Source organism: Crocodylus siamensis, chromosome 4, assembly GCF_052110815.1.
Source record: "Crocodylus siamensis isolate JL-2025a chromosome 4, ASM5211081v1, whole genome shotgun sequence".
Taxonomy (NCBI): Eukaryota; Metazoa; Chordata; order Crocodylia; family Crocodylidae; genus Crocodylus; species Crocodylus siamensis.
This window is the reverse complement of record NC_143398.1, coordinates 159,370,320-159,397,913: the sequence shown is the minus strand read 5'-3', so window position 1 is coordinate 159,397,913 and position 27,594 is coordinate 159,370,320. Positions and strand designations below refer to the sequence as shown.

Here is a 27,594-nt window from a genome sequence, read left to right as displayed (position 1 = left end):
TAGGTTCTGGTCCTAGCACTTGAAACACATAAGAAACTACCCCATCCCTTCTCTCTGCCTCAGTTTGCCCCTCTGGAAATATGATGTTAGGAAAGTACATGCCCTGGTCAGAGGCCAAAGGAGGTTGAGGCCCTAGGAAGACAGCGCAAAATCCAAGAACATGAGCTCCTGCAAGGGAGACATGAGGTCCCCCTGCAGGACTGTTCTTTGCCAGCATTGGACACACAACCCAGCACAGCCATGGATGCAACATGGTAACATTTAATTTGGAACATTTCAGCCAGGCTGTCCTCTGTGGCTGGCCAGCTGGGTGAGACATGCATTCTCTATGTACAGTGACACTCCACAGTCCTAGCTACGGTGCATCCAGATTGCCTCTGGATGTTATTGCTTAGGGGAGTTGCTATCACAACCAATGTAGGGGAGAAAGCCCCTTCCAACAGGCTGCAGTAGCCGTGCACGTGTGCATGGACACACGAGTGTACATGATTCTGGGGATGTGCAGAGGGGTAGGGAGTGATGAGCCAGCCCTCTTTCATCCATCCAAGGTAGGAAGCAGTATCAGATGGATGCCAGGCTTGGGGTCGGTCTGAAACAAGTGTTGTTCCCAGCAGTGGGCTTGCTAAAGACTCTGGTGTGTGGGGGTACCCTTGGTCTGACTACCTGGCTGCAGCTTTGGACTCTTAGCATATGGGGTGTAGGGTACGAGGCTGTTGGAGCCTCACTTGGAGCGCTGGTTATAGATGAGACGATGGTCCCTGCTGGTGGGATCCACAGAAATAAAACAGAAGAGGGGTTGGGGCTGGGGTTAGATGTGGCAAAGCAAACTGAGCTGGGGGTGGCATCTATGATAGTTTGGCAGTCTGGCCATGGGGCCTGCCCCCTGCCAGAACTGACAGCTGGGAACAGTGCAACTCCCCAAGCCACGAGCCTGGGAACCCTTTCCTGCAGATTTCCCTCTGTGCTGACCCAGGCTGGAGGGAAACACCCAGTGCCACAAGGAGTCAAAGACCAGCTTCTCTACTACACGTGACATCCTCCCATGCACCAGCCCTGAGCTATGCTCACAGGGACACAGAGCAAGTGGGAAGTGGGGTTGGGCTCAATGTCTGCAAGAAGTGCTGTGTTAATGGGGTGGGTACTATACAGAGCAGAAAGGGGGCAGCTTGCTCAGGTATGGGAAGCACAATCACTTACCGCAGAGCAGTGGCTTTCAAACTGGGGTATGTGTACCCCCACCTTCCAGTGCTTTGCTAATGGGGACATGCCTTAATTGTAATCATGGTAATAGAGTTGCTGGTTGGTCAAGGCACAGGGAGTATAATGGCATTGCTGTACATTGACATTGGTGAATGTGCAGAACCACATTGAGGGTACGAGCAGGTAATGGGCAGGAGGCAGGGGTGCAGCCAAAGGAGTCTGGAAACCAGTATACTGGAGCAAGTGGGACTGGATGAGGAGCCAGCAAGCAAGGGGGGAGGGGGGTACAGCTCTGACCCTCCCTGCTCAGGTAAGCAGTCTCAGGATGGAGGGTGGGGAAGGGGTTGTTTCACGCCTACTTCAGCCACTCGTCAAAGCTCCTGGGGGGGTGTTTTGGGTCAATCAGGATTGGCCTCTTTAAGCACAAAGAAAAGCCCCCTTGATTCCATGGAATTGCCCAATGTGCCCCCTCAGCAGTGGCCACCCCCACGGTACAAGCCAGTAGAAACATCGCTGATGCAAACAGCCCCCCTGAGGGCAGTGATGGCAAATCGCCAGGCTGGGGGTGATGCTGGGTAAGGAGGACCAGACTGGATGGACTGACAGGTCTCCATTTTTAGCTGTCCACATGGAGAACAGCAGCTGGCTGGAAAATGCTCATGGTTCAAGTATGGTGTGAATCCAGGCAAAGGTTCCTGAGGTCTGGAAAATTGCTCTTCTGTGGGTCCCAGACAACCAGGGAACATCCTGGGAGATGGAGCCTCAACATAGGGAAAAGTTCCTACAGACCATGGAAAGCAACACACAGCCACCTGTGGGGGGGCGGGTCACACGGCTAGAGAAAAAGATGTTGCCTTGGCCCTTCCTTGGGCACAGCCAATGTCGCCTCTCCTGGTCCTGAGTGGTTCGAGGGAAAAACCCCGTGTGGTTTCCAAAATAGGCCCTGTATTGACACTAACACACCGACACCCACACAGACAGGCACACAGATGCTGCACAGGGAGATGGGCGATGCCCCCACCTGAACCTAGAGGCCAGGCCAGGAGCTATTTTGGTTTCCATGACATTACAGGCATGCGACATGGCCGGGGAGGCAGGGTCGGTTGGGTGGAGGTATGGAGGCAGGATAAGACATATTGGTGGGAGAGCAGGTGGCTCAGTATGAAGCCATTCCTCTGCCCACATTGCACTCCAGGGAGGGTCCCTGCCAGGGAAGAGACAAACATAGGATGGGGCACAGCTGGGGGACTTTCCTGATGCTCCCTCTCTGATGTTCCCATAGTGGGGGACCCTGTCCCCCACCTGCCACCAGCACCAACCCAGACAGGTGGGATCAGGCAGGTTCAGTCTGAAAAAACGTGAGGGTGGCAACAAACCTGCCCTCTCCAGACCTTGCTTCTGACCCCTGTAGGGCAAACAAGGGAGGGTGGCATCTTTTGGGCATCTGTTCTGAAATAAATCCTTTTCAGCCCAGTGCAGTGTGTCGGCAGCCACGGTGCCCTGAGCACAGGGAAGCAGTGAAGGGCAGCCTGGGAGTGCAGCTGGGTGGGGATGGGCTGGGGAGGCCACATCCCCCCGCTGGGAGGAGAAGGGTTGGACTTCTTCATTGCCCTCTGTGTCCCTCGCTCCCCAGCCCTGCTCAGATCTCTGTCAGGGCATCAGCCGGGACCAGGCCACGTTTCTTGCCGCTGGTCACCTTGATGAAGCCCTCGTTCTCCTTGCTCTTGCCCACACCAACGCAGATCTGAGAGAGGGAGAGAGAGTCAGGAATGAAGCTGGAGGGGCCCAGACCTCTGCTGAAAATGAGGCAAACTTGACACATACCAGGGCAAGGAGGGCACGGCCTGGCAGGGCAGGAATATGCCAGTGACACTGCATGAAAGCCCAGGGAAGACAATCTGCTGGTCAATGCCACACACACCTCCCAGCTGTGTCTGCCCCAGCCATCCCTGGCTTCTCTGTCCTCTTGCTCAGGCTTTGACAGCAGCTGCTTCTATCCCAGACAGAGGCATCTACGAACTCCAAGGAAAACCCCATGCTCCTGCTATCCCACCTAAACTTGCCAGGGTGAGACTGACTTATTCAGGAGCAACAATAAAGCAGGCAGGATCTAATGCCAGCAGAAAGCAGAGAAGGGGAGAGTTAATGCCACCAGATGCCAACGCCTGCCAAGGACAGTCAAGGATCAGTGTCAGATGGGAAGCCAGCAGCGTCCCAATGGTGGACTGAGGTCTGAATCATTCTTAAAACCCAGGACACACCCTTGCTGGAGTATGAACAATGCCCTGGGCTACAGACAGACCCAGGAAAGCTCAGCCACTTTACCACATGAGCAACACCAGGGGAGAGGGGATGATGAATCACTCCTGGCCATGCAATGAGATCAGCCATGGCTTGCTAGGCCCAGTCCCCACCCTGCCTTGCCCAGGTGATGTGGACTGGCTCCATGAATGCCAATAAGGCAAGAGCCCAGCTGGTGTAAACCCACTGTCTTCTGCCCTCCTCCATCCCCTAGCTTGGCCCCTCCCCCACAGCATAGACCCACTTGCCTTCTTATTACACCCTCCTTCATTGAGCCACCTGTGCTGTTCCAGGCCCCCTGCCCTACTCTGTCATCCCACTGCAGTACAACTCTCTGCTGTCCTGCCCCCTCCCCTCTGTAGCATAGATCACCCCAGTCCATACCTGGCTTTCTTTGAGGCTCATCTGTCCCTGCTCCTTGTTGCCCTGGAAGTTTCGGCAGCATTTCCAGACGCTCTCACCTGGGCGCACCCTCTGCACAAAGTTGGCTGGGAAGAAGCCCATCCTGTCTCCAATCTTGCCCTGTGATAGCAAAGGAGGGGCCATGAGCTCAAGTGTCCACCTGCCTGTCTGCTCCCAACTCCTTGTTGCATGGAGATCTCCGTGCCAGAATGGGGCTGAGGCCCATGTGGGCCATCAAAGAGCCATGAGATGGTAGCAGTGTCCTGCTGGACAGGGAACAGAGCAGGGAGCAGGAGGCTCTGCATCCTACTGCTGAGGTCAGAGAGATGAGCTTGGTACTTTGCTGAGCATGTCTTTCTCCCAGCCCAGTCCCCTACATTGTTGGGTCTTTAGCCTCAATGACGAGAACCTGACCTCTGATTCATATGCAGGTCCTAAGTCCAGCCAGGAAGGGAAGCCAGCCCTTGAGATCCAGGTCCATCCCAACCTGCCCAGTCACCCCCTCACTCCCTAAAGTGCTGGTTGGCATCACTTTGCCAAGAGAAAAGGCAGCCTTTTGCCTTGGGGTCACCAACCCCTGAGAAGGGACCTTTCACAGGGAACATGGGGCTCTCAAGCTGGTGAGCAGCAGCATCCATGCCTTTAAGGATCTGCCCCAGTGCTGCTCAACCCATCCAGCAACGTGGGCCAAATAAGTGACACAGAGTTGGTCTGCAAGCCTGATCCAGTGTGGGGTCAGCATGTGGGATTGGTCCAGGTGTGCAGTCGGTCACACTGGACCAGCTGTGTGTGTTGGACCTGGCTACAATGTGACCCTGAGTGCTAGCCCAACCCTGCCTGTGGGTCTGGAAATTTGGCAGTGGGGGAGCGGTGGCAGTGTTATTTGCTGTGGCTCTGTGCTGTACTGTGGCAAATAACAGTGCTGCCACTTCTTCCCTGCTCCAGATTTCCAGACCCTTGGGAAGCCCCATTGGCTGGATGACAGCTCCATGGGCTGTAGGTTCAGCATCACTGATCTACATGTGTCTTGCACACCCTGCACTGCACTATATGCAGACCGCATCCCAGCACACAGGCAGTAGCAATCTATCAACACCCCCCTTCACAAAGTGCTTTACTGCATACATCCCATGTGCACCTGAACTTCCCCTGTGGATTTGTACATGCTGTACTACATGCCCAAAGCCCTCTGCATCCACTTGTAAGACCACCATCATATTCATGCACATACCACATAGACAGGTGCCCTGATGTGCACACCATACACATCTAACATGCATATGGGTCTCGAGTGTGTGTGTGTGTGTGTGTGTGTGTGTGTGTGTGTGTGTGTGGACACAGTGCACCACACCATACACATAGATCCCTCTCTATACACATACCTGGACACTAGAATTATAGTGTCACACACACACATACCACATAGTTAGTGCTCTACCCCACACACACTAGCCATAGCACTCTCCAACACATGCACATCTCTCTCTCTGTCCTCTCCTTTCCTACACCCCACTAATAAGGGATGCCTTTGCCAGGGAAGAGCTGGAAGCACACAATAAGGGATGCCTACAAAACTGATCCTGCACCCAGCAGTGCCCACATGAAGCTGGGTTACCCCTGCTAACCCTGGTAGGATTTTCACCAAGGTCCCAGAACAGGATTTATGTTCCCTAGTCCTAGCCAGCCTTCCTCTGTCCCTCAAGCAAGGGCCAGCAAAATCCGGGCAAGAGCATTTTCCTGACGCTGCCTCCTAAGCTGCCACATCACGTGGGGCACTTGTCACCACAGCAACGGGGAGGGGAAGCCAGACGTGTGTCTGGCTCATGGCTGAGGAGCTGGTTCGTCAGCAGCTGCGGGTGTGCATGTGCATGGCTGTGCGTATGTGTGGGGGGGGCAAAGTGAGCATGAGTGTACCAAGCTATGCACCCCTGGCCTGCTTCATACACAGATGAATCACTGAGAGGGGCCCAGGAGGGGCTGGGCACAGCAGGAGGCATTGGCCAGACAGGACCCAGCCCTACCAGAGCAATTGGAGATGGAGGGGGCTGCAGAAGTGAAGGCAGCTCTACTGAAGTGTGGGGGTGAGGGAAGCACAGGGTCATAGGGAGCTAGGTTCAGGTTCCTAGCTCCTGGCCCATGGTGTGTATAGGGCATGAACTTGTGCGTGTCAGGGTCTATGGTGTTTGAAGGTAGGAGTGTATGTGTGTATATAGTAACCATGTAGGTACACAGGTGAGTATGAGTATGCAAGTGTCAGACACTGCAGCACTGGGAACAGAAGTGTTGTGTGTGCAGGGTGCCAGCCTGAGAGTGCTGGGAGCTGTGATGTTGACACAGGCACGTAAAGGGGTATGATGGGGACAGATATATATGTGGATGTGAATGCAGGGGAGAGCGTGTGCACACATCTGTGGGTGTTGGGGGCATGTGTGCGCTTGTGCAGTGGAGGAGTAGACAGGTGTTCAGGGGATGTGTATGTGTAAGGGAGAGTGTGTGGTGTGTGTGTGTGTGAGAACGCAAGAGGGAGTATGTGTAGGCATGTATGGGGTGTCTGTATCTGTAAGGAAGAGTACACGTATGTGTGTATGGGGTGTGTGCGCGCGCAAGGGAGAATGTGTATGTATATACGGGGGGGTGTAAGAGAGTGTGTGTGCGCACATGTGTGTGTGTGTGTGCGTGTGCACGCGCATGCATATGTGATGCTGCCGCAGCCCCTCCCTGGCATGGTGTCTATCTGCCGCAGCGCCCAGCCCACTGGCTGCAGTGACAGGTTTATGGGGCTGTTTATGTCCTTCCCAGCAGCTGCGGGTTGCTGTGGTGAATGCAGAGCCCTGCTCTCCAGCTGGGGCTGCCACAGGAGCAGGAACGTGGCCTGGCTTTGGGGTGCCACTGTGCCTAACCCTCCAAGACCTGAGAGATCTCTGGCCCCTCCCTGCCCTCATCCCTGTACCCCACCTGATGCCCCTTACCCCAGCCCCTCTCTGGAGTTCCCCCAGCCCCCACCAACCTTCCACCAGTCTTCATTGGAGTCATCGACCAGCATGATCCTGTCTCCAGGCCTGGGGGGCAGAGACAGAGAGGGAGCTTGGTGTTAACATGGGGAAGGAAAACACACCATGCCAGCTCCATAGCAAGGCCTCCCCACCCCCATCTGCCCAGATGTGCCCTTCAGGGCCCAACCCCTCATGGCTGCAGGGTGGCTTGGGAGCCAAAGCTGTCCAGGAGGCAGTGGGGCTGGTCTCAACGGAAAGGGAGGGGCAGGGGAACACAACAGGAAAGCTGGGCTTAGAGAAGAAACTCGAGCTATTCCTGAGATCACGACCCCCAGGCCACCATCAGCACCTCTGATGCTCCCTGCCCACACCACTTTCCCATGGGGTTCCCACGGGGATCCTGAGCAGCCCCTGCAGCCTTCCCCCAGCCTGTCTGAGTCCCTGCTAGGGGACCTGAGGACTCCTCACTGCCCTCCACCATGTGACTGCCCCCTGGGGGGATGGGCACTTACTGCAGGGGCAGGTCATTGTGTTCTTGGGGCAGGAACTTGTAGAGAGCTACATAGGAGTACATGGGTGAGATCTCCTTCCACGACGAGCTCCAGACAGCCTGCAGGGAAGGGGCCCAGAGTCAGAGCAGCTGAGGTGGAGGCAGTGTCCCACTGTACGTGCCCCCACCCCAGCCCTACTGCCAGGAGGGAGATCCCCGAGGAACAAGCCTCTGTGCCCACTCCCTCCTCCCTCATGCTTCTGCCCCTAAGCCTTGTCACACACACACTCACACTAGTCCCTCCTTCCTGTAGAAGTGCCCCTTCTACCCAGTGCCCTGACCAGTTCATGTAGCAATCCATCAATGCCTCTTCATACACACTCATCCCAGCCAAGGGTCTGTGGCAGCTGCACCCTCTTGGCAGGGGCATGAAGCAGGGGGGCAGGTTACTGGAAGCACAGCTACCCAGAGCCAGCTGCTGGCTTGCAAGGTGGGCAGGGGGTGCGGTCCCAGCCCTAAGGGGGGGCCCTGATACAGCTGGTGGGAGTGGAAGGCACCACAGGGACACAGGCACCAGTGCAAGAGTTGAGGGGTATGGGGAGAGGGAAACCTCAGGACACAGCCCCCAAAATGGGGCAGGGATCTGCTGTAATACAATTACTAGGTGGGGGGGAGTTGTCAGAGCACTTGTGGCAAGATAAGGGAAGCTGGGAAAAGTTGTGGGGATCTGGAGTACATCTCACCGGCTGCGCAGGGCTCTTCTCTTCAGAAGCTGCACCATCACTCTCTGCTGGGGCTGTGAACACTGCAAGAAACAGGTAGGGTCAGCCCAGGGAGCTCCCTTCCCTTGCTGTGCCCAGCACCCAGCACAGCCCACCTTCCCCTAGCAAGAACCATGCGGCTGCTTTCCCTGCCACGGCCAGCCTGCAGTGCTGGGGGCAAGGTCCATCCAGTAGCTGCCCCTGCCCAAGAGAGAAGGGCCCTTGTGCCCACCTTGGCTTTTGGGTCCCACTCACCACTATCGCTCTGGCTTTCCTCACTGTTCTGGAGGCCTCCGTCTGCATCCTCCGCAGCCTCATCCCTCTCATTCTAGGGAAGATGGAGATACTGGGGGTTGGCAAGATACCTGCTGGCATGGTCTAGCAGCCCCCTGCCACTCCCCAGCACCAGCTTCAAACTGCCTCTGCTATGCATCTTTCTACCCTGGCCCTTGCTCCAAGTACTACTGCTCTCTTCTGCAGAGGTCCCTGAATTCATGCCCCACCTTCCCACACACAGGGTACCACTGGATTTTTGGTCCCCTGCAAGGAACAGGGATGGGGCTGGGCCATTGTGAACTCTCCACGGATGCTGCTAGCCTCAGAATCATAGAAATAGAGAAGTGGGCTGGAAGGGACCTCCGGAGGTCATCTAGTCCAACGTTTCTCAACCCATGGTTTGTAGCCCAAAAGTGGGTCGCAAGAATATATGAAAGGGTCACGAACAAACTTTTAAAAATAGATCAACAAACTTTAAGAATGGATTTTTCTTTAAAGGAGGAAACTGTAGGAAGCTGTGGCAAAGGTCCAGCCTGCAAGTTGCTGCTTGGAGCCCCCTGCCCCACACACTGGGGGGCTGGGGCCAGGGGGCAGTGGGTTGTGAGTGAGGGGCACTGAGACAGGACTGGCCAGTGATGTGTACAAGTGGGTCCTGGTACACAAAAAGTTGAGAAGCATTGATCTAGTCTAACTCCACTGGGGGACAAAGGTGGTGGTAGGGGTGAGGCCTGGGAAGGTGTACCCAGCTGTGGGACAGGGATGGGCTCTGAGCAATGAGCCCCACCCAGGTGCTGTTGGAGGGAACGTACCAGGCTCCTAGTGGGTGACTCTGAAGTGCTGCTGAAGCTAGAGCGGTTCATGTGAGCCAGCGAGGTACCATAGCGCAGCGTCTCGTAGATGGGATCCACCTTCCCACTGCGGCCTGCAGAGCCAGAGGTGGGTGGGGGGCTGTAGTCAGGGACTCTGTCTACAGCCCCAGGAAGCCTGGGCCACAGCTGCACCAGAAGCCACCCACAAGGGCAGCAACTCACTGCAGACATGGCTAGGTCCCTACCTTACTCTCCTGCTAGGGCAATATCCCCTTCCATTAGCACACCAATAACAGCCCTGAGGCTCCCCAGTGCCAGCCACCTCCCCCACCCCAGTACAGCAGCTAGGTCTGGGGCATCCTGAAATAAAAGCACCTGGAAAGGTTCTGCCAGCCCAGCCCAGAGATCCCTCCACAGTCACCACCCTGTGCCCTGGGGCAGAGATCTCTCACCTGCAGGGGGAGACTCCTTGGAGCTGCCCTGCTGTTGGTCCTGCAGCAGGAGGGGGGAGCTGAAGTTGCGGCGAAAGGAGGTGGCCTGGAGGGAAAGGTTGGGGCAGAAACCATAACAGTGATGGGGGAGGGGGGACAAGCTCCTCAGCCTGTCACCCTCTGAAAGTCATAGTGTTCCCTGGGGTGGGTGTATACCCGCACTGCATAGGAAAGGAAGGATTGGGGTGCCTCAGCTGCCCCCAGGAAGCAGAGCTTGGTCATCTCCAGCCTAGACGCTCCAGGACAGCAGAGCCGGGGTTGCCTTCACCCCTAGAGCAAGGGGGAGTAGAGACTCAGTAGCCACAAGCAGCCAGGGGGGAACCGCAGAGCTAGAACTCACAGCTTTGGCCCTCAGTTCACCATCCCAACCCATCCATGCCAGGAGGGGCAGGGGCAGGGGCAGGGGCAGGGCTGGGCTGTCTCCAACTCTGTTCCAAGGTTGCTGGACTCAGATTGACAGGGTAAAGCTGCTGTGCAAACCTCCTGCCCACAGGTGACCATGGCAACCTAGGCCACTGGATGGGTCAGGAGTGTGCTTTGTGTGCATGCATGCACCCGTGTGTGTACTCGTGCACTGACGTGCACACAGCAGAGAGCACACGCTCACCCAGGGGTAAGGAAAGAGTGGGGGAGGGCACTACCCCTAGTGAAGGCACCTACCGTCTTGCCAGGGCATTGCTGGTGTGAGACCTCTTCCGAGCACCACAAGTGCACGCTGACCTTGCAAGTTTTACACCTCAGGCCTTGCTTCGAATTGCCTGCAACACACCGGGCAACCACAGAGGGGCATTACAGAGGGCCCAACTCTGACTGGCAGGGAGGGGCATAATATACAGGGTTCCCTTGATTTATGCAGGTTTATATGCAAATTTACTCTTATGCAATGAGCATATTTAGACTCATTAATTCATTATATGCAAGGTAAATTCACTCTTATGCAATCAGCATAGACGCCCCACCTGCCCAAGCAGGTAAGTCTGTGAGGGGAGGGGAAAGGGCCGTGGCCCCACTCACCCCAGCCCCGGCTGCTGCTGCCTGGGAGGATCTGGCACCAGCTGCCTGCAGCCACTGGGCTACACTGTGCTTCACCTGTCCCCACTCACCTCTGCTCTGGGGTTGCACCGTGCCCTGGTGCAGGCAGCTGGCTTTGGTCACTCCCAGGGCTGCCGCAGCAGGAACTGGGGTGAGTGGGGACAGGCAAAGGCCCGAGTGCAGCCCAGCAGCTACAGGCAGCTGGTGTCAGCTGCTCCTGGGGCTGTTGCAGCAGAGACTGGGGTGAGTGCTACACCCCTGCCACCCAGGGCTCTGCTTGCCCACACTCACCTCAGCCTGTGCTGGAGCAGCTGACATCAGCTGCCTGCACCAGGGTATGGCACAGCCCAGGAGCAGAGGTGAGTGGGGACAGGCAGAGCCCAAGCATGGGGGACAGGCGTAGCACGGTGGCAGCCCAGTGGCTGCAGGTAGCCGTCTCTTGCCACTCCCAGGGCTGCTGCAACCAGGGCTGGGGCAAGTGCCCCTCTGTTCCCTCTGCTTTGCTGTCTTATGCAACCCCAGGAGCAGCACCCCTCCCCTTCCCCTTCTCTAGTCCCAGCCTCATTCCCTCCCTCCCTCCCTGCCAGGGAACCTATCCCTATTTGTTACATTGTAAAGCAGTCCGCTTTATGCAAATCCGAGGTATGCGCTGTTCTCCAGGAACGCAGGTATAGCACAAATTGAGGGAAACCTGTATTTCCAATAGGGCCTTGTGGTGAGAAAAGGACTTGGCTCACAAGGACCTGGAACAGGGGCACTACAGGCCAGGGGGTGAGATCAAGGCTGGAGCCACTGCAGTCTTCTAGGGGCCCTCCCGGCTCAGAAGCAGCCTCCATTGAGTAGGGAGATGGGATAAAGCCCTGGGCTGGACTGGGCAAACAGGGAGATGTAGTGCTGGGATATATGTGTGTGTTGAGGGGGAGGGTCTGGCCTAGCTAGAAGAGCCTGATGGGGCTGTGGGTTGGGAGAGCTGGGCTGTCTGAGCCCCGGCAGGGGTGGGGGGAAGTAGTAAGAAGACTCCCTGTGCCCAACCCCAGTTTGTAGCGAGGCCCCCCTGCCTCCTTCCTGGGGCCCACAGCACTCACCCACTATTTGCTGGTGGCAAAGCTCGCATGGGCAGTGCTTCTTGAAAACATACTCCTGGAAGCTGTGTGTCCGCATCGGCTTGAGGGGCACCAGGGGCCGGTGGCAGGCGCTGGGCGAGCGCTCAGCCCGGGGCGGGGTGGCTGCAGCAGGCAGCGGTGGGGGGGATGGGGGTGGAAGGGGTGTTGGGGGGCTGAGCAGCACTTCAGAAGGGAACTTGAGCTCGCTGTTGGATCGCAGGAAGAAGTTCTCCATGCTCTTGCTGCGCAGGATGGTCTTGAGGGACAGCGAGCGCTTGAACCGTTGCAGCTGGGGAGAAGCAGAAGCCCAGAGTGGGGGCATATAGCATGAGGGGGAGCACCCTTGCCTACACCCCCCCCACACTGCAGAGGACAGAGGGGCCAGCCTGAAGTCACTGTGGGCTCCCCCTAACAGGAGTTGCCCCTGCAGCTTGCAAAGTGGCCCATTTAGCTCCCCCTCCAGCTGCACAGGTCTGTGCCCTACTCTCTAGTCTGATTCACTGGGGAGGGGCAGGGAATCACATCCCCCCCCAACCCCCGCACCAGTACTCAGACCCAGGGATGATATCACTCCCCAGCAGCTGAAGGTTTTAGCCTTGCCCTTCCTCTCTAGTCACCTGTCCCCACCTTTTATGGCTGCAGCCTGCTAGGAGATCCTATGTGGCATTGGTAACCACTGGTGAATGCAGAGCTCCAGGGACCTGGAGGTGGGGGTGTCTGGGAGACATTATGGTGGGTCCAAAAATAGGCCACAGACCCCATCCCCATTGCTGAGCAGACCCTGTCTGTAGTAGCAGGCAGCAGTAAGATGGGCAGGCATCAGGCTTGTCCCAGTGGGGAGAGGCGCCCCAATGCCACTTCTCTGTCCATGCCTGCCTGGTCTTGTCAGCTGGAGACCGAATGTGCTCTGAATTGGGGGTGGGGTGCAGTGCATGTGAATCCCAGGATTCCTTTGGGTCAGGGGTGAGGGAAAAGCTGGGTAGATGCCCTTGTCTCGCCCTCACGCACAAATAAGCAGGAGGCTGGAAGTGCACCATGTCTCCCCCCAGCCTCCACCAGCTGACAGTTTAATCCAGCTTTCAGCAAGGTTTTGTTTCATCTATGAATCCCCTTCTCTCTCCCTGCAAAGCCAGAGGGAGGGTGGATGGATGAGGGAGGCAAGGGGATGTAGGGAAAGGGCCCAGGGACAAATCTTCATGCTCTGACCCTGCAGAGACACCAGCACCTCCCTGCACTGTGTGTGTTATTGCCCTCCCCACCTCCACGGGGCAGCTGGGTAGAGCACCTGAACTTCCAGGAGAGCTGTGGTGCCACTTACGGCAGGTCTGCCACCATAGAGATGCCATCAGTAGCTCCACCCCCACCCCTTAGCTCCTCCCCCCACCCCATGGTTACACCCCTCCTCTTTCATTAGCTCCTCCCCTTTACATGCCCTCTGGGGCAAAACTGTTTTGAGACCTAGCCAAGGATACTAGCAAAAGCACTGAGAGCTCTGCCCCCACCATATAGCCCCACCCCCTCCTCATAGCCACACCCATTTTTCCAGCCACCCCTCCCTCCCCCGCACCCTCCAGCCACTCCGGGGGTTGTTCCCCTGTCCCCCTCCTTGTAGTGACATAGGCCCATCCCAGCACATCTGCCCAACATGGGGTAATGCAAGCCCGGCTCCTACAGAAGACACAGGGCTGCATGTAGCAGGCAGGCCCCAGCCCATCCCCCTCGGCCACACTGCAGCCAGCCAGGCTTGTAAAATGGGAGAGATGCCAACAACAAGGCAGTTAGCCATGGATTGGGCTTCTCAGTGCGGAGAGCGCCCAGGGCCATTGGCATCAGATCAGAGGAGTCAGGGAGGCCCTTAGTTTGGAGCTCTGGGCCGGGAAGCCTGGTGGGGGGTGGGGGCGGTTCAGATGCTCCAGCCCCTTCCCCTCTATCTCTAGACAGCTCTTGCTAAACCTCTGCACCAACTGCACTCCCAAGCCCTGTAGGGTTTGTGCTTTACAGGAACGGTCACATGAGAGCTGCCAATCACCCATGATACCAAGCACTGTGGGGCAATGGGCAGCCCAGGCTTGGGATGGCCTTGGGGGCCTGGACTTCTGAGTTCTGACCTCCTGAAAGCCAAGGTCAGGACTATTGTTGGTCCAGGCAGCACCATGCTGTGGGTACATGGGCATGCACATTTGTGCTTTGGTGCCTGCAAAGGGTTAACCAGCCCTGCCAGGGCCCCCCCTGGGCTTTGGGATGCCTGGGGGATCCCAGTCCCCTACCATGTCCCAACCCCTGGGGGAATATGGCTGGAGACAGCAGGCCTCCTGCATGGGATCTCAGGCTGGGGCAATCGACTATGCCAGGGAAATCATGGTGCAGAGGGAGCCTCTGGTTAAGGTGTGACAGAGTCTGTAGAACAGGAAGCGGCCAAGGGGTAAAGCAGGCACAGAGATGTTGTGCTGACCTGCCACAGCCATGAGCTCTGGGCTCCAGGCCAGACTCCCTGGGCTAGGACATGCCCACCCCATCTCACTGAATTGCAGCTGGGGCAGAGGCAGGTGGGTGTCTTCCCTCCAGAGCCACACTGGGGGCCGTGCTGCCTGGTCACAGCAATGCATAGTGCAGCAGGACTTCCGGGTTCTCTGCCTAACTCCACTGGGGGGGTGTGTGAAGCAAATCTCTTCTCTCAGCTTTGGGCCTCAGTTTCCCCAGTCACAAGGGAAGAGGAAGAGCACTGGAAAATGCCCTGAAGTAGAACCATGGTGCCGTGCCCCACACCATACCCCCTGCCTTGGTCTGGCTCCTGGTGGTAGGCAGGCATGCAGGGGGCACAGAGTCTTGAGGATGCTGGCCTGTCTGGGGGGCCCCATCCTGTCCAAGTGTGAGCAGATGAAACAGTAAGGCCACTCTCTGCATTAGTGTCTGCAGTGTCCTGGGGAGTGAGCAGCCCCGAGCAGGTGGGACTCACGTGCACAGATTATGCTGGCATGCGAGTGTGTGCAGCACCTGTGTACTTGCACGCGGGACTGTGCATATACAGCAGGGCAGGGGGGAGGGGCAGGCTTACTCCGCCAGCACAAAGCCCAGCCGCACGCTCCCCGCTCCCGGCTAAGAGGTTTCAGCTCCAATTCACTCGAAGCTGCCTGCTGCACTGGGACTGCTGGAGCAGAAGGAACATGGTGCTCAGCATCCCACAGTGTGTGGTGGGGGAGGCACTCACAAATGGAAGGAGCGGTTTCTACCTTACCCACCCCCACCCACCACCTCTGCCTGCCAGCCCAACCCAACCTGTGCCCCTGCCTCCATCCAAATAGCTCAGAGCTCCAGGGAGGGTCTGGATTCTAATGGGATGACTGCCCAGCCCAGATTCCCCTGCACTGGGACCCAGTGAAAGTCATGCATAGGGGCTAGGAACCCCAGCCTGCTCCAGACCCAGGGGGTCCTGGACAAGCTGGGGTGTCTCCTCTGAAGCAGCTACCCTCAGAGAGCTCTGCAGTTCGGTTGGGAAAGGGGGTGAGGCCAAGCTGGTCTGAGCTTCCAGGTATACCTGAGCTGGGGGGGCTAACCCCCTGCAGGACGCAGCAGGGCTCTGGAGTTCCCATTGGAGGGGCTGTTCTGAGGACCCAGCCCAGGTGGGCGCGGGGTGTTGGGGAAGGTCTGTCTCAGACAGCTGGACCCAGCCCCTCCAACCCCCCTGCCTTGTTCAAGACAGGGCTGTCCCTCCAGGTGTCCTCCTGCTTCTCTGTTGCAGCCTTTCAGGTACTTGAAGACTGCTATCCTGTCACCTCTTAGTCACATTTTTTTCAAGCTTAACATTTTTGTGTCTCACCATCCCTTTATCTGGCTTGCCTTCCAAGCCCATTATCCCTTTTGTTGCCTTCCTCTGGACCCTCTCTAACTTCTCCATGTCCCTTTTAAATGTGGGGCCCAGAACTGCACCCAGCACTCTAGATGAGGCATAACTAGTGCTGAGTAGGCTGGCTGTATCACCTCCTGGGTCTTACACTTAATGCCACTGTTGTTGCAGCCCAAAACCTTTTTTTTTTTCTCTTGCAGCTGCAAAGGGTAGGGGCACCTTAGCTTTAACAACAAAGGCAGATCTTTCTCTTTCCCTCCCCTGCAACATTCTGCCCATGCCCCTCACTGCAGTTCTCCAGCGTCACCCGGCTTCCCCCACCCCCAGTAGAGAAGAGCAGCAGTGGGGCAGGCAGGCAGCCCATGTGCCATGTGATGCTTGCCCGCAGTCCCTAGGTCACGGTACTCAGACTGACTTAGTCCCAATCCATTGGGACATGGTGCGGTGGGGGTTGGGGAGGGCCCTGGCACTGGCAGCAGCAGGCAGCATTTCTGGCAGGATGCTCCGAGGCTCTCAGGCTGGGATAATGTCCTGGCACTTGGCAGGCATCCCAGCCTATCCTCTCTGCTCCTCAGGGAAGGGGAGGTGATTAGTCAAGCATGCAGGGGACTTTATTAGAAATCTTAATCAGATGCAGCAGGAAAAGCTGGTTCCCAGGCTTGGGAGGGGAGCAATGAGACAGTGTGGACAGAAACCCCAACCCAGAGGCTCCTTGCTACCCTAGCCCTGGGCCCCCACACCCAGCTCTGCCCAAGCTGTTCAGTCCCAATCCCCAGCTCAGAAGTCCACAGGCACTGGGGTCGGGGTACTAGAAGGCCCAAGCCAGACATTCTGGGGGGGTAGATTTGGTTGTGGTGAGACCTGGAACCACGCCAAAGCAATTGTGAGACCAAGTACCTATGACTTTGCCTTCTCTAGCTCAGGTTCCCCTTGTGCCTCCAGTCTAGGGACCTGCACACTGGATGTTTATGATGATCAGAGCCATGGACTAGACCCTGAGCTGGTATAGCCTGCCCAGTGGTGAGGGGTTCACTCTTCCCCAGCTGCATGCACCAAAGCTTCAGAAACTCCAGGCCATTCGCAGCAGAGAGTACTTGGATTCTAGAGAGCACCTGGATCCCAGATCTCCCTGCACGGGCCTAGATCCCATATTCCCCCACCCCAACCCCACATGGCCTGATTCCTTAACACCAGCCCATGCACAGCCCTGGATCTCATCCCTACTTACTTTGGGTCTCAGCAGCCCCCATCTGCCCTTCAACACCAAAGCGCAGCATAGATCCCACAGCTCCTTCCCCCATAGCCTGTTCTTTTCTTTGGGAGAAGAGGGCCCTGATGGATAGAAATTGCCCAGCCTGATGGAGGGTAAAAAATGATGATGTAGCAAAAGTCATCCCCCAGCCCCCCATACATACATTGTGGGCTGGACTTGAAGTGCACCAGCAAAGAAAGCCAACAGCAGCAGGTCAGGCAGAAGAGGAGCTGTACAGGAGGGGGGAGCCCAGGTGCGTGTGTGTGCGCATGCGTGTGCATGCATGTGTGTGTGTGTGTGTGTGTGTGTGTGTTCTGACTGCTACTCTGCACTGTGCTCAGTGAGCGACTCCAGGCAGCTTTCAGCCTTCACTTTCATTAACAGCCAACGTCCACCTGCTCCCTCCCTATGGCTCAGTCCTCACCCATAGCCTTCCCCCCTCCAGTGCAAGACACTGGCTGTACTTGTCTCACCCCCGCCATACCTTGTACTGGGCTGGGGCTGGGCGAACTCCCCCCTTGTTCATTCCCACCTGGACCTAAGGAGTGGAGTGGGGGGGGATCCATGCTGGGTTATTAGCAGGGGCCTCTGGTGGGCTGCCTCACTCAGGGGAGGGTGTCTGTGCACTTCCAAGGGGACAGGGCGGCAGGCATGTAGCTGTCCCCACTGTGTGTGCATGGTTGTATTCCCCTGATCACTCATGGGCTCATGCTCTCATCGCAGGAAGTCTCATTCAGGTCATGATTCCTGGCTCATCCCATTGACACACTCCTGAGGACAGCCAGGCCACCCAGAGAGCATCAGTGTGGGGTCACACTACACTCACTGCTGGCCAAAATATACCTCCTCTTCCCCATCCATGGAGGGGTCACACTGGAGCGTGGGGCTGGATCCCTCCCTGAGGTCCCCCAGGGGCATGTGCTGCTACGTTGCATGGAGATTTAGGGCAACACATAACAAGAGCGATGCTGATTCCTCTTGCCCGGGTGCCTGAGAACAGCTTGCTGAGCTGGCTGCCAGCTGCTTCCTGAGGATGCCTGAGCAACCCCTCTCCTCCCCCACCCAGGCCAGGCCAGGAGGGGCAGCACCTAGGACTGAGAGCACTCGTGCTCAGCCCACTCCCCCTGTACTTCTCCCCCCAAGATGCTTCTAAAAGCATCTTGCTCTTCCCTGACATGCAGCCCCACCCTGAGGTCTATTTTTAACCTGCCCTAGATGCTTCTTACTTAGCAAGGCGAGGCAGGGAGGGACACGGCTGGATCACGGGGACAAGGTGCTAACAGGCACAAGCTACTCTCTGTGGTCCTATCTGTAGACAGTCCCCAGGTGTAAAACCTCCTCATGGATGTAGATTTTTCTCCCCTCGGCTGGTGGAGGGCGATGGGAAAGACCCCCTTCCCCAAGCCACTGCAGGACCAGCCTGGTATCACCCCACCACTCCCTCTCCAGGGTACTCTCAGCCTAGATCCATGGTTGCCAATGGGGGACTGGGGCCAGGGGCCAGCAAGGGCTGGGAAGCAGGAGCAGGGGATTATCATTGCTGGGGGTAGCCAGCAGGGGGAGACGTGGTCACATGCCCAAAACCCATCTGCCGTAGGGTACCAGGGTGTTTAATGGGATTCAGGATGGTCTCTGGGGGCTGTGCGGGCAGAGATGTGGGTCGGTGACAAGAAGTGCTCAGTACCTGGACTGGAGGAGGAGAGGAAGCAGAGGGGGCAATAAGCAGAGGGGACAATGAGGTGGGGCAGATGGGGCTGGGATGTCATGCTGTCAAGGGGCAGTTAGGAGCCCCAGGGCCTGAGGCAGGCACTGGGGAACAGGCTGGAGGAGGCAGCCTAGCCAAGTCTTGTCCCCATGTCTTCCTCAGCAGGGCTGTAGGGGCAGAAGTGTGGGGATTGCAGTGCTGAAACAGACCAGCTAGACCAGCCAGCCTGCTCCCTGCCAGTCTGTGGTGCCCAGCACACCTGAGCCACTCCCTCCCCCCCATCTCCACGTGGGAGCCAAAGCATCCACCAGGCCCCTCATGGCTGTAGCACCAGCAGCATAGGAAAGAAGCAAGCATCATCCTGGCACCCTGGGCTCACCTGGGGGGCCAAGGGGGACCCTTTCTTTCCTCCTCTGCCTGGTGGTCAAGCCCATGCAAACCCCAGACATGACCAGCCCCAGCTCAATCTTCCTCTCTTTAGTATCTAGGGGCCCTTGGGTTTGTGGGGGACTGGAAGACCTTGATTTGGAAGCAGTTTAAGCTGAGAAGTGCCCTGAAGAGGAGCAGGTGGCACCATGGAGCCCTGAGGGCAATGTCCCTCCCTTCCCCACACCCCAACTTGGGCTGCTTCTGTGCCACAAAGGCCTAAAGGATCCCAGGCTGGGTGCATGCAACCTGCCCATGATGGCACTGCACGACCAGCTACAATGTAACAGCAGGGCAGGGATGGGGAGGTCCCTGGGAGCACCCGCTTGTGGAGAAGAGTCTGATCATGGAACAGCAGCAGTGTAGCTCAGGGAACGGTCTTGGCCCTGGCTCAGGGGGTGGTCAGTTCATATCCAGAGCTGGCAGGATAACCCCCGAGGTTCTGCTGCTCCCTTGATTCTGTTGTGCCTCTGGCACTGAGGGGCTTTGCACAGGCCCCTGAGAGCAGCACACAGCTCCAGGTGGGCTCTCGCACCTGGATCAAGGCTTCGCGATATCCAGACCCAAAGCCAAGCTCCATGTCCAGCATGGACAAGACCCACCCCCCAGTCCAGGTTCTAGGACTGGGTCAAAACCCAGAGCTGAACCCCAGATTTGTGGATCAGGCTTGTGGTCTCACACTCTGCTCCCCAAGCCTGGAGCCCGTTTATTCCCAAGAGAGCAACTCAGCACCTGTGGTGGGGGAGGAATGCCTCACACCCACAGCAGAGAGCAGTTCATTGGGATATCACCAACACAGAGCACTTGGCTTAACATGGGGCAGGGAGCAGCCACAGGCTAGCACAAGGAGGGTTAACAAGCCCTGCTGCCCAGGGTACCCTCACCCCCACAAGGGCCCAATGGCTGTCAGCAGGGGGTAGAGGGGACCAGGTCCCTGGATTTCAGTGGGGATAAAGAATGCATGGGAGGCAGGGGGAGGTGGAAAAAAAAGCCACAGTTGTGTTCAGTTCCTGAGCTGTGCTGTGCTGTGCTTCCCCCTATCCATTCCCCCACTGGCTCTGAGCCTCCCTGCCCCTGCCAGCCTGTCCGAGCCATGAGGCCCTTTATCTGGGTCAGAGCTGGTGCCAGAAACTTTCCAATTCTTCCCCAGGGAAGGCACTATGAAATCCACCATGCCAACCAGTGCAGTGTCCCTGCCTGGCAACAACCCGCCCCCACATCACGTGTATGAAGCAGTGGGGAGATGTCACGACCTCCACGTTGCCCCTAGGTCCAGCTTGCCCTGCCCTTGATTCCCCTGTGTTTATCTGTGGCTGGAAACAGACATTGCCTTTGTGCCTCCATAACCATTTTTATGGTGGCACACAGTGAAAGCAAATAGATGCTTGTGCCCTTTGTCGAGCCTAAATGTCTTTCTTTGCAGCCATGGTAAAAGGGCAGTAATAATTCATGCTGCTGTTTTGCAACGGACATCAATTGGTTTTATGGTGCGAAAGTGCGAATTGCCCAAAGCTGTCCACACTCTCCAGCTGCCCTGGGCAGCTGCTCCCAAGGATCAAAGGGCTCAGTCCTGCATGCCCCAGAAATTCCTATACAGGATCAGGCCCCTCAAGCCCTGGGAACACCTGCCTGGCTTTCTCTGCTTACAGAGGTGCATCCTGGAAATCTCCTGGGTGCATTTTAGTAAGTGAGGAGAGATGCTGGGGGTTTGCATTGATAGAGGTACACCTTGGACACTCCTGGAGACATGTCTCCTCAAGCAGGAAATAGGGCGCCTGTTGTCCTGCATGAACAACAGGCAAAGTGCGTTTTGCGCAGTGAACTGGACACACCCCAGCACAGCTGCTCTGCTTCACTGGGCGCCATCTATTCCTACCCTGCTCCCCCAACCCCTCCCTGTTCCCTGCCCCATAGAGAAAAGCACAAAAATGAATTTGCTAGTATCACCCTCCACACACAGGGTCAAAATACAGCTGCCCCTTTCCCATAAGGCTCTGTAGCCAGACCTGTGCCCAGCCACAGCAAATGGCACTAGCATCAACTACCATTGCAGGTTATCCGGCATGAGCAGGAAGCTGTTGTAGCCCAAGCCTGCCCCTGTGGGAAGCCAGAGCACACAGTGACTTTGCCCAGGGCTCCTGGTGCTGTACAGAACTGGACCCTGTTGCCTTCCTCCTGCCCCAGACCTGGAGATAAGCTTTGGCTCACTACAGCCCACCCGCCTGCCCCAATCTCCCCTCCAACTGCTATGAAACCTCCAGCTCAGGAAGCAGTTCTGGCTCCTGAACAGGAGCAAGGTACTGGGTTGGGTTCCCCAACTTCTTCCCAGAGCTTGGCCTGTCCCCTGCCCCTGGAAAGCCCCATTTCCTACCTCCCACCAGCACAGTCACTCACACAAGCCATCAGGGAGTTGAAATGCACTGAAAGTCCAAACTGCAGCCATTCATGTCCACTTTGTGTCAGGGCAAGCACCCGCCTGAGGCTTACAGCCTGTGTGAGTTTCCCTGCCACACCATCAGGTCATGCCAAGTATGAAAGAAGCTGTCCCACATGCCTGCATTCAGGGGCTGCATCAGGGTGGAGGGGAGCAGGGGGCAGGGATTGGGGTGTCAGGGCTCTGGTCTGATCTGTGAGCTGAGGGAAGGTAGCAGTACAGTTTCTGATGCAGATTTGATCACACTCACCCTGTGAGTTGTACCAGCTCCTGCCCCTGTCCCCCTAGCATGGTCCCAGCTCTCTGTGATAACCCACTCTCCCCTGTCCCTTCTGCAACAGTTTCAGAAGCCTCCCCCAGAAACAGCTGCAGTGCCAGCCCCTCTGGAGGAACCCAGCTGGATGCCTGGGGAGGGGAAGGTCTCCCACAGGGAAAACCAAGTAGGGCAGGGATTATGGAAGTCACCAGCTGCCATGTGAGCTGATGAGGCATAAAGGAGGGGGAAGGTGAATTCTTCCCAGCGTGGTGGGGGCCCAGTCAGCCCTGGATGCTGAGGCCAGCATCCTGTGGTCGTAGCAGACCTGTGCAGCCCAGCTGGGAGCAGTGTCAATGCTGAGCTGAGTGTTTTGGGTCCCTCCAGCAGCTGGTCCCCCTGCTGCTCTCAGCTCCTGGACCCCTAGCTGCTGTGTTGTCTGTACTGTAGCTGGACAGGGTGGAGAGGCAGCTGGTGCAACCTGCACTGCCCTGTCCCAGCTGGGGGCCGTAAAGCCAGAAGAACCTCCAGCCCCTGGGTACCAGCTTTGTAGATGCCCATTGACTCAGCCAGGTCCCCCTGGAGGGTTACCCAGCTCAGAGCTCAGAGAAGCCCTGAGCACAAAGGAGGTGGGGGGGGGGGTTACAACTCATTGGGGGTCTCAGCCCCCCCTTAATCAGAATGCCCCCTCCTACTGCCCATCTTTTACTGTACCTCAGACTCTTAAAGCCCTGGCCTTGACCCTCTCCTTTGGACAGATGCTGCCCCAGATACATCTTTGTATCAATGCTAGTCTTAGCTATGATCCCCATAAGGCCACTCCACCCCATTAACCATCTCCAGCCTGGCTTGGGTTGGGTTGGGAGGCAAGACCTATGTAGCACCCCTACCTTTGCAACTCTGGGGGAGCTGCCTCTCCAAATAACACTGTGCTGCAGGAGTTAGATGCACTGGGGTGTAGCCCCAAAGGCCCCTGGTGCACTAGGTAAGGGAGGCCTGGCCTTGAGGGTGCCAGCTCTGTGCCACTCTGATGCCCACGTGCCCTGCTCCCCGGCTGGTTTTCGAAAGGCTCTAATTTAGAACACAGCAAACATGGAAATTAGAGCTGATTGGAGGTGTGAGGGGGCTGGGAGAGATCCTGACAGCCCCACCCCCACCCCTCCCCGTCATAATGCCAGCACAGCTTGGCACAGACACGGAGGGGGTGGAGGGTGGGACCTACAGCCTGGCGGGAAGAACTGCAGCCAGGGAACAAGAGCTGAGGGGCTGGAGCCTGCGGAGGGGTAGAACCCACAGCGAGGAGAGGGCAGGTGGTTTCTGCCAGGGGGTGGGCAGAGGAGGCTCAGCTGAGCTCGCCAGCCAGGCCCCTGAGGCTCAGGGCAAGGATCAGGTGTGGAGATCACTGGGTGAGCAAAGGGAGAAGAGAATGCCCTGGGGTGGGGGAAATCAGCCTGGGAAAGGATGGGGCAGGCTGGGGGTGGAGAGGGCAGACCATCCAGCCTCCCTCAACCCATTGCACAGTCCCTGAGGGTGTGAGGGACACACTGGAGCCCACGAGGGCCATCCAGCCCCCAGGCTGGGGATGAGCAGAGAGTGGGGGTTTGAACACCATCATGGAGGTTCTCAGTCCGTGCCCTTCCCATCTTTTTAACTGGGATTGGCCCTGGTGGGATGGACAGGGTAGAGGGGGGCAGTTTCCCTGCTCTGGGAAAGCAGAGGTATCAGGCAGCTCTAGGGGGGAAGAAGGGAAGGGATCACATCTCCCCAGCTCCCTTAGATTTAATCCCATTCAGGGAAGGCCCAGATTCACTTCATGCCTTCTCCTTACATGCCTTCCTAGCCCTACACATGCCCCATGGGCTCCAACCCTAAGCCTGTCCCTCTTTCAGTGCCCTGGGCCCCCAAAGGCACCATCCCAGAGCCACAATCTTGTGGTTCCCTTTACTACACTGTGAGGCCTTCACCGAGGTGAGAGCCCTGTTGAGTTGAGACCTACCCAGACACTTATGGAGAGACAGCCCCTGCCCCAGAGCAGCTCTGGTCCACAGACAACACAGCTGAAGGGCAGGAGGGGAAATCTAGGCACTGTGGGATGAAGTGACCTGCCCAAGGCCACCAAGCAAGTCAGTGGCAGAGCCCAGCCCAGAACCCAGGTCTCCTCTTCCAGGGCAGTAAACACACTTTCCATGAGAAGGGCGAGTTGAGCCCTTTCCACTTTCAGTGAGAACGTCTAAGTACGGGTCTTCCCAGCATGTGCACAGGGATCACCCGAAGCCAATGCCTGAGACCCCCCCCCAGGACCATCTAGCCTTCCCATCCATTGCCTGTGATATCAGACCTCTTTCCCGCTCCCAGCTCTAGAGCCCCTTGTGCTGTGATGACATGAGTGCACTAAAGCCCAATCTCTACCCCACCCTGTATCACAGCCTGGGCTGCAGAAAGGAATGAATACACTCTCCAGCGACCACCCGAGGCAGTCCAGCAGCTCGTGGGAGCCCTGGCAGAAGACCCATGATCTGGGCCCCATTTACATGGGGACCAGTGGCTCCAGATTGAAACCAGCTGGAGAGCAAAGCCCATTCCCACCATTCTTTTATCTGGGATAGAGGGGAGGGGGTGGGCTGATCCTGTCCACCCACACCTCTTCTCCCTGACCAAGCCTGCTACAGCTCAGATGGAGACCCCTGTGGCCAACTTGCCTTCACGCTACTCCAGGGCTATATAGGGGAAACTGCTGAAATCAGGGGATGCTGGCCACAGTAGAAACGGGGACCCCCAGAGGGAGCTGGGCCCTGACCTGGGGGAAGAGGTTTTATGCATCAAGTCTTCTCCCTTGTGCTCTGTGCCCTGCTCAGAGCCTCAGCTCCTGGGCTTCTTGGAGGCTACGAAGCCCTCAGAAGTGTAAACCTTACATTTACTCTGGATGTGTTTGTGTGCGCGTGCCCACTCTAAGCTGGGTCCCAAGTGCGAAAAGGTGCTGGCGCCTCTTTGCTTTGCCTGCTAAAAATGCACACATTATGCCAACGAAGTCTGCAATTAAGTGTGTGCGCGAACAAGTCACATTGCTGCAGACACACATAGATGCACGCACCCAGAGCAGAACTGCCCCTGCCCGTCTCACCCACTGCTCGCATGTGCTAATCAAACCAGAGCTCACCCAGAGCGGCCCCCCCATGGATAGCAGATTCTTTCCTATAAGAAACCTCCTCCCCTTACACACACACACACACACACACACACACACACACACACACACCTCTTCTCCAGGGCAGAATGAGAAACACCAGTGAAGTCCCAGCTGCTGATTTATTTTTAAATCCGATTTGTCTTTGTGAACTGCTGAGGTCAGGAGGGGACCCAAGCTGCAAACTCCCCAGCTGCATGGATGGGCTATTTTGCAGAAGGGCTGATATTTGGAGCATACCTCCAGCACAGATGCACACACACACATGCACACACAGGAACACACACACACATGCACACAGACAACACACCCGAGGATGAGTTGAAGGCATTTAGTTACCTATTTCCAGCATGTGCTGGAGGGCAAGGGGGGGCCAGCCCCCGACACCTGTCTCTGGGGCATTATTTATAGCCGAGATGGAGGGCAGGGAGCCGGGCTCCTTGCAAGGGGAGGGGCTGGGTGACACCTGGGCTACCTCCGCTCCATCCAAAGGCTGGGCTCGTGCCTCGCCGGGAGAGATGCCATGTCCGGCAGGCGCGGAGGAAGGAGCGATCCTGCCCGAAACTGGCTGGTTCCAGCTGATGTCAGCAACAAAACGAAACGCGCGGGCAGAGGGGGTTCAGCGGCGCCGCTGCCCAGCCCCGCTCCCCACCGCACGGCCCGCAGGCTCCCAGCGCGGGGAGCAGCCGGATGCGGCCGCGGGCGCGCACTTACCTTGCTCTCCTGGAGGGCGTCGAGGGCGGCCGGGGACGCCTGCACGGCCGTGCCCTGGGGCTCGTTCTCCTTCTCGCTCAGCTCCGTCATGGTGCGGGCGCCGCTGGGGCAGGGCTGGGGCTGGGGCTGGGACAAGGGGGAGGGGGAGACCCCCCTCCCCGCCGCGCCGGGGCCGAGGTGCCCGCTCCTGCCCCGCAGCCCGAGCCCAGCCGCAGCGCCCGCCGCCAGCCGCTGCCACTTGCAGATCAAACTTCGGGATCTTCCTTCCCTGCCTCCCAAAGGCGCCCCGGCAGCGGGGGACGGATCCAGCCCAGCAGCCCCTGCCCGGGTCCCTGCAGAGCCGCTGGGAGCCGTGCGGGCGCCCCACGCTTCGCCCAAGTTTGATTTAGGAGGAGGACGGCCAGCCCCCCGCGGCTGCTGCTGCCTTTTTTTTTTTGCTATGCTAATAACATGCAAATATTCGCCTTCCCATTGGCTCCCGGGGAGTAAGGGCGGGGCTTCCCCTCCGCCTTTGCCCACTCCGAAGTTCAGCCGGCTCGGGCGAGGGGGCTCCTGCCAAGCGGCGGCCCCCACAGACTCCCGTAGTCGGGGTGAAGGGCAGCCCAGGTAGCAGCCTCTCTCCTGGGGGAGCAGGGATCCTCCCCCCACCCCTTTCAGGGCAGTCAGGGTGGCTGAGACCCGCTAAGAGCCGGTCACAATCCCCAAAGCCCCCTGCAGTGCTCCCAGGGCAGTTGCAGTAGTCCTGCCTCACTCATCCACCCCCCCCCCCCCCCCGTCCCCAGCCATTACCCCTCAACCCCGTGATTCATCCAAGGTGCCTGGCATTGCTGCTTGGCTTAGTCCAGGGAAAAGGAGATCAGGGTTAAGGGCCAAGGGATTAGCCTCTGTCAGGTGTGACTGCAGCTGCTGGGATCCAGGGGGCTCCCGCAAGTTAGGTAGGGTGTTCACAGGGCCACACGGCTCCTCTCTTGCCAGTCCCAGCTCCCATGTCCCCTCCCAGGGGATCTTGCCCAGGCTCCTTCTCCCTGTTCCTCCCCTCCTCCCCCCACTTCTAGCCACATGCTTCTATTTCTCAGCCGGGAGCGAGCACAGGGTGGCTGATGACTTCACCCCAGCTATTCTTGTACCTACTCCACTACCCACCTCTTTACTCATGAGCCAGCACAGAGCATGTCTCAGCACTTCAGGTTTGCCAGCTGCCAGAGCCATCCCCATGTGGCTGAATCTGCTTGGTCCATGGTACAAGGATCCCAATGAGCTTCCTGTTGCCCAGCTGTGCCATGGCATGGGATCCTGCCCTAGAGATCATGCTGCGAGCATGGCATGGATCTGCCCAAGGGAGGTAGCACCAGCTTCCTCTTTGCTGCCTGGTAACTTGCAAATAATAGGATTATAGGGCTGGAAGGGGACTCATGAGGTCCCCTGGTCCTGCTCCCTGCTGAAGGCAGGATCATCCCTGACTAAACCATCCCAGTCAAATGTCTGTTTAACCTGCTCTTGAAAACTTCCAAGGATGGCAATTCCACCACATGTCTAGTCATTGCTCCTAGTTTTGTCCCTACAGCCATAGAGAAAAGCCCATCTCCAGGCTCTCTCTACTTGCCCTTCAGGTATTTAAAAACTGTTATCAAATTCCTCCAGTCTTCTCTTCTCCAAAGTAACACTAGCTCTTTCAGTCTTTCCTCATACGTTTTGCCTCCCAGGCCTGTAATCATTTTTGCTGCTTTGCACTTGACTGTTTCCAAACTGTCCACTGTGGTGTGGTGCGGTTCTCAGTGCCCAGACTATGTCACTGCCCAAGTTGAAGGAATCCACCAGACCCCTGTGCTAGAATAGTATCACCAGGTACTGTGGAAAGGAGGCAGATCAGTGTAGTTTGGGGAGTGGGGATGAGAAAGGGGCTAAGCAGCACTCATGCATTAGG

The 27,594-nt window shown here is 57.4% G+C and overlaps 1 protein-coding gene across 1 annotated transcript; it reads right to left on the bottom strand.

Annotated features, from left to right (window-relative positions):
* Positions 1-247: 247 nt before the first annotated feature.
* Positions 248-26,067, bottom strand: STAC2 (SH3 and cysteine rich domain 2). Its single transcript, XM_090044541.1, has 11 exons — positions 25,671-26,067; positions 11,841-12,147; positions 10,384-10,481; positions 9,685-9,769; positions 9,233-9,345; positions 8,403-8,475; positions 8,130-8,191; positions 7,409-7,506; positions 6,911-6,962; positions 3,886-4,023; positions 248-2,944 (listed from the first exon to the last, which is right to left on the bottom strand). Exons 1-11 carry the CDS (start codon positions 25,758-25,760, stop codon positions 2,840-2,842), a joined length of 1,221 nt encoding a protein of 406 aa, XP_089900667.1. The 5' UTR covers positions 25,761-26,067; the 3' UTR covers positions 248-2,839.
* Positions 26,068-27,594: the final 1,527 nt, after the last annotated feature.

Excerpts from the sequence above, each read along its gene's own strand:
- STAC2 (XM_090044541.1), bottom strand. The coding sequence starts at position 25,760 with ATGACGGAGCTGAGCGAGAAGGAGAACGAGCCCCAGGGCACGGCCGTG. Across the intron at positions 8,192-8,402 it reads GGAAAGCCAGAGCGATAGTG|TGTTCACAGCCCCAGCAGAG; the intron begins GTGAGTGGGACC and ends TGTTTCTTGCAG. Across the intron at positions 6,963-7,408 it reads CACAATGACCTGCCCCTGCA|GCCTGGAGACAGGATCATGC; the intron begins GTAAGTGCCCAT and ends TCTGCCCCCCAG.